General features: G+C 38.3%; 1 protein-coding gene across 1 annotated transcript in view; it reads left to right on the forward strand.

Moving 5' to 3' along the window:
* The window catches only part of Col4a3 (collagen type IV alpha 3 chain), a 133,884-nt gene extending 132,271 nt beyond the window's left edge, over window positions 1–1,613 (forward strand). Inside the window, exon 52 of the mRNA XM_036172912.1 lies at window positions 531–1,613. Coding sequence (XP_036028805.1) covers window positions 531–615 — 85 coding nt within the window. The 3' untranslated portion in view covers window positions 616–1,613. The remainder of the gene's footprint in view (window positions 1–530) is intronic.
* The last annotated feature ends 5,008 nt before the right edge of the window (window positions 1,614–6,621 follow it).

Raw genomic sequence — 6,621 nt, forward strand, 5'->3', positions numbered from 1 at the left:
TTACTTATTTATTATGTTCATAGAAGAGGGTGCCAGATCTCATTACAGATGGTAGTGAGCCACCATGTGGGTGCTGGGAATTGAACTCAGGACCTTTGGAAGAGCAGTCGGTGCTCTTAACCTCTCAGCCATCTCTCCAGACCTTGTTACCTCATTTTTTACACATCCAGCTTGTTAGGTGTCTGGCTGGCTGGTGGTGGTCCTGACTCTGCCCTCCTTCTTCCCATCATTCTCAGTTTGGCTTTCCTGCCTAACTTCCTGCCCAGCTACTGGTCTGTTATCTTTTTATTAACCAATGAGAACAATGCATATTCATAATGTAGAAAAGGATTATTCCACAGCAAAAAATACTAGCTGATCTTAAAGTAATGTATTAGAAGGCTCATGAGTATTTAAAAGGGAAGGAATAAAAAAAAAACTAATAAAAATAACAATAATAAATAATAAAATAAAATAACAAAACTCAAAGCAAATTGGGTATTTCCTTTTATCCACAAATCAGTGAGTTCTTTCATTTGTGTTTATTTCAGAAAACCTATTCCATCAACTGTGAAAGCTGGAGATTTAGAAAAAATCATAAGTCGCTGTCAGGTGTGCATGAAGAAAAGACACTGAAGAAGTAAAAGAAAATAGAACCACATTGTTTCCTTCTTAAATAACCAAGTTGTGACTCAGTACAAGCATTTCTCTAGCTCTTTTTTCTCTAACTTTACAGTGTTGTTCAATGAAGATGTAGTAGTGCCAAGTTTCACCACACCAGAAAGCATTTCACTCAAGTTAGTCTGTGCTTTGGGTCTCTAAATCTGTGTGGTTTCAAAGTTCCCTGTGGGAAGGCAACAGGTTTTCACAAAACATCACTGAAATCACATTCTGCTTGTACCCAAAGTGCTGACTAAACGATGCCTGTGTGGACCTTGAACTACAAGCTAAGAGAGATTTGGTACAGTGATGTACAATGTGTTCCTTGTCTCCCACTCTTGACCTAAGGCATTTAGTTTCTTTCCACCTCCAACCTGAGCCCTTAGACTTCAGCTAGAGAAGGAGATGGGAGCACACCATGACAAGACCTGGATAGTCATACCTGTTGAGTGGTACAGGGCCCAAGAACACAGGATGAATGAGGCTCAAGATGTTTCAGGACTCATTTAAATATGCCCAAAGCTAGGACCAAAGGAAACTTCCTCAAGGGAATCACAACAGGCTTGGATATAAAGTATTGTTTTATTTTCTGTTTTGTTGATGATGTGTATGTGATTGTTCACTGAGCTAATTTTACTATGTCAATAGATTCAAAGGGGGTAAAATGTTTACTCTTAGGAGATTAATTTTTACTAGGATGTTATACACATTCATGGAAACATTTCTCTTCACTGTGTTCAATGTACTCAGAAGTAACAAGGACACTACTTACTAGATGTGCACTTTATCTCCAGTCCTATGAACACCAACCTTAAAGAATTTCACTAGTAGTTCAATAACCCAGGAAAGAATGAGAGGCACTCGCTGGTTTATCAGACTGCAAACATTTTTCTTTGATCAAAATAGTTTATAACATGGTTTTACAGATTTGTTCCTTTGTTACCTTTCTAACCTTGGAAACACCCCCCACCACACACACACACACACACACACACACACACACACACACACATACACACACACACGTTTTTATGTTATATGTTCTCACCAACCATGTGGTGAGAGACCACTGGGTGAAAACCTTACTGTACACAGCTGCTCTATGTCTTAAAACTTGCTTTTAAGTATATTGATACATTCCCAAGTTTACCTAATTCAGGCTAACAAGTATTTTCTTAAGTCCCAAGCTATTTCCCAGATACTGTGCTGGGGGTGGGGGTAGGAGGTAGTGAGAGAGCCTTGTTTCTAATCTCAGAGAAGGCAACATATCCTTTGTGTAAAGACTCTCACACATGCAAGACCTCCCCTATACACACACACACACACACACACACACACACACACACACACACACACACACCAAAACCAAACAAACAAGAAGAGTCTCATATACAGGTATAGCTCTCCCCTGATGGATTGTTGTGGGTTTTTTTTCCTTTACCACTGTTTCTATATTTCATTACAATTCATCAGGCCTGAAAAAACGCTTACTAATAAGAGCTATGGGGCTGGTTCAGCAGCTAAGAGCACTGACTGTTGCTCTCGCAGAAGCCCCTGGTTCAGTTCCCAGTACCCACACTGAGTGGTTCACAGTGGCCTGTAACTCCTGTTCCAGGGGATCTAACACCCACTTCTGGCTGCATACACACACACACACACACACACACACACACACACACACACACACACACACTCAGCCACATACTAATGTATGCAAGACTTTAAATTTTTTAAAAAATAAGATCTATGCCCACGCAAAGTTCATGACTTTTAACTTCTCCTCGTCACCCCAAAAGCCAAAGTTTGAAAAATATTAAGAAAACAGAAACACTTTTACAAATCCAATAGTTGTGGCAGTACTTGATGACTCCTAGAGGCCATACCTTATGGGGCAACACTTACATTTCTTGATCCACTGAGGTGGAATTGTTGGTGCTGATAATTCCGTTCAGGCTGGTGCTGTATCTCAACTACTTTGTATTGGAAAATGTGACCCAAGAACACAGACAAGGGTTGACATTCTTCCCCACTCACTTGACTGCTGCCAAGACATTTTTATACCTGAACTAAGACATGCAACATCTCATTTCAATTATGTATTTCACCTAGTTTTCCTATTCAAAAACTATCCTGCTGCCCTAGTTACATTCTTGAAGTAAAAAGAAGGAACTAATCTTGACCAGTGGGGTCTCTGAGTAGAAGCAGCAGTAGCAGCAGCATCCAGGTGCTTGTTATAAATGCTGATCCCATAATATTCTAAACCTGCAAAATTAGAAACTGTAGTTGGAAACCAGAACTCTGTGTTTTGTTTTGATGACAGCCCAGGCTGATCCCCCAAATCACCACAATTTTTCTGTCTGCATTTTGTTTTATAAGTTTTCCCCATGACTCTGGTGCACGCTACTCTCTAGGCAAACACCCAAGAAACTGGCCACAGTCTTTTCACCCTTGCCTCTTTTAAAAACCCACAGGTGACTTTCAGGGTAATCTATTTTACCACGAGACTGGTGCTGATGTCCAGTGGCTGCCCTTCATTTGCCCCCTAGACCTTTTTTTCCCTCTTGTACTCTTACCAGTATTTAACTTCTGGGAAAAGACAGGTAATACTGGACACATAAATCCCAATGAGGCATTATCAGCAGTTACTCAGTCACACTTCTAAGTGTGAGCATTAAAATACAGCCCATGCATATTACTTCCCAGATGATTATAAGTACATTATGAAGTTATAATTGAACTTCATATGTGGCTGGAGAAATGGCTCCGTGATTCAGGATGCTGGTTGCTCTGCTGAGGACCAGAGTACACTCCCCAACACCCAGGTCAGATAGCTGACATCGTAACTGCCTGTAACTCCAGCTCAGAGATCCAACTGGCCTCCAGGGACACCCACACATAGGTGGCTTTCACTTGCACAGACACAGCCACATAAATAAAAATAAATAAGCATTTTTTAACTTGATTAACAAAACGCTTGTTTTAAAATTGGTGCTTCAACTTCAGAATCTCAGTGTGCTAAAACAACCACCGACTTGTCAACTGCTTGTTTTTACAAGATGAACATTATTAATTTATTTATAAAAGTATTAAAAATGTTTAAATTTGAGTTTTATTGCTAATTTTGCAAAGTTTTCTATATTTCAAATGTAACTTACTACCACTACACTTAATTTAATATTTTTTTCTATAACCAAGTTAAATTTATTTAAAATATATTGAATATTTTATGTTGTTATATCTTGACAAGATTATGATATACTACAATGTACTAATATTTCTGTGGATATAACTAAAGTTCTATTGTTTTGTCAAAATAAAATGGAAAGAACAACTGTATCAGGTCTTTGGGTTTTTTTTATGGAAATAAGCTTATTTTGGTTTATAAAAATAATCGTCACTGTAAAAACAATAGGCAACTTTGACATTAAGAATATCAAAGCTGCTACTGTTTAATATTTATTCTCACTCAAAATAACCATCAAATTAAGATAGTAAATGATAACCACGGAATTTTGAATCTTGATGCCTAAAAACATAATCTTGCTATAACTGAAAAACAGTAACTGAAGAAAGTCTGTCTGAATTGACAAAAGGAAATATTTGTGGATATGAAACCCTATTAAGATTTGAGTACTAACGGGAAACATAAGCAGTCATGGCTAGAAGTTATCCATCAGGATGAAACTAAATAGATGAGATTATTTGGACATCTATACTATGAGGCTCTAGAAAAATCTGGCAATGGCAGATTAAGTCATAAACAGAAAGGCCCACAACAATGAGAGAAGACAAGGAAGATCCAGCATGAATCTATAACAGTAAAGAATCTTTCCATGGGAATAGGAGTAAACACCTTCCATGCCCTCCCCCCCACCCAGTTTTTTGAAGATTGTACTACACTGTTAGGTACTCTGACAGTTTGTGAAACACTGTCTTCTTTAATTGACTCAGATGATGCTAGAAGGTAAATGATAAATCAGAGTTACTGGAGAAGACTTGGGTTTGATAAGTGGATTATGAATCTTTACTATTTATTTATTTATTTAAATTTCTCTGTGTAGTTTTGGTGCTTGTCCTGGATCTCACTCTGTAAACCAGGCTGTCCTAGAACTCACAGAGATCCGCCTGCCTCTGCCTCTTGAGTGCTGGGATTAAAGGCGTGCACCACCACCACCACCACCACCACCACCACCACCACCACCACCACCCAGCTGGGATCCAAAATTTATATCAGAAGCTAGCCATTGTAGAAATTTGTAAAAACGTGAGATGACAAAGGGATTTGGGCCTAGGATTTGGATAAGGGATTAGGAAGATGAAAGTTGGTTTAACTAGAATGTTTTTGGCTTGTGTGTTTTCCTCGACTTGTCTTCATGGCTGTGGCTTTAAGAACAATATACTGGGCTGGAGTGATGACTCAGAGGTTAAGAGCACTGGCTGCTCTTCCAAAGGTCATGAGTTCAATTCCCAGCAACCACATGGTGGCTCACAACCATCTATAATGAGATCTGGTGCCCTCTTCTGGCATGCAGGCATACATGCAGGCAGAACACTATGTACACAATAAATAAATCTTTAAAAGAAAAAAAAGAACAACATCCTCCTGATACAAGTAAATTACCTTTCACATGCAAGTTTTATTTTACAATTTTTAAGTGCCTTTTTCTCAAAATAATCTTCATTCCAAAGTGGCCTATTGTGGGTTCTGTGTCCTACTTTACAAATGACAAATAATCCTTTTTTATGTATAGATTAAATAATATTATTTTGTCATTCCAAGTCAGTGCCTTTAGGGAAAGTAGGTATTAAGGTGGGTAGATCATATGTGATCAAGACCTTTAAAAGTGAGGGCCCTACTGTTTCCACTAGGCCTTACACTTCTCAAAAGTTGCCAATTGATTTTTTTTTTTGTTTGTTCCTAGATCTTTCTTTTCAAAGAAAAAAGGTCTTTTGAAATAAATTTATTTAAAATAAATAAATAAATATCTGCCGGTGGCAAATAATAATAATAACAATAAAATAAAAAGAATTTGGATCCCAAGTGTTTCTTTGGGTCTTCATTTTTCTATCCTCCAACATACAAGCAAAAATTACTAAAAAAAAGTTGTATGCTTCTCTCCTATTCACCTACTGTTTTATGTCAATTTAACTGGGGCCCCACTGAGACCTTAAGAGAGTAAAGGGAAATTTTACTTCTCCTACACCAATATTAGGAAGGATGCAAGAATGCAATTCAGAAAGCTTGCCAAACTATTTTGAAGGATGATCCATTTCCGGGGTATCATCTGAGGTTTTGCTTGTTTGAGTTTTCTGTTATTTTGAGAACAGGGTACATTTTGTAGCACTGGCAAGCCTGAAACCTGCCCCATCCTCTTAACTTTGGCTCCTAAGTGTTGTGATTAGAGCGATGAGCCAAAGATTGGCTTTGGAATATCTTTAGATTCAAGACTACATCACTTGAGTAAATACTCTTCCCTTGCACAAGGGAGTGAGAGATTTATTCCAGAATCATAGCTCATATCCAAGTCTATGTTATGTTTAAGTCTCTTATATAGAAATGGCTTAGTACTTGCAGGTACCCTACACACCCCCACAAAGACTTGAAATTGTCTCTAGATTACATATATTTAAAACAATATGGATATTATTATACTATTAGTAGGGAATAACACAAGGAAAAGAGCGTGTATGTTTGATACAGATGATGTCACAGGCCTCCGACCCACTATATAGGTGATGCTGGCCCCCAACTCCTGATCCTCTAGCTTCTACCTCCCAAGTCCGCAGTACAGGGATTTCTAGAGTGCTTCACCCGGCTCAACTATGATATGAACGTATTGAAAGAGAAAAATTTTTTCAACCCTGGTTGGTTGACTCCAAGGATGCGAAACAATAGATAAGGTAGCTAGGTTGTTTATGAAAATCGAGGCTCATGTCGTATTTCCTGATTTGGCTTCCAGTTTATTCCTCTGTGAGCCAGCC

Source organism: Onychomys torridus, chromosome 23 (assembly GCF_903995425.1).
Source record: "Onychomys torridus chromosome 23, mOncTor1.1, whole genome shotgun sequence".
NCBI lineage: Eukaryota > Metazoa > Chordata > Mammalia > Rodentia > Cricetidae > Onychomys > Onychomys torridus.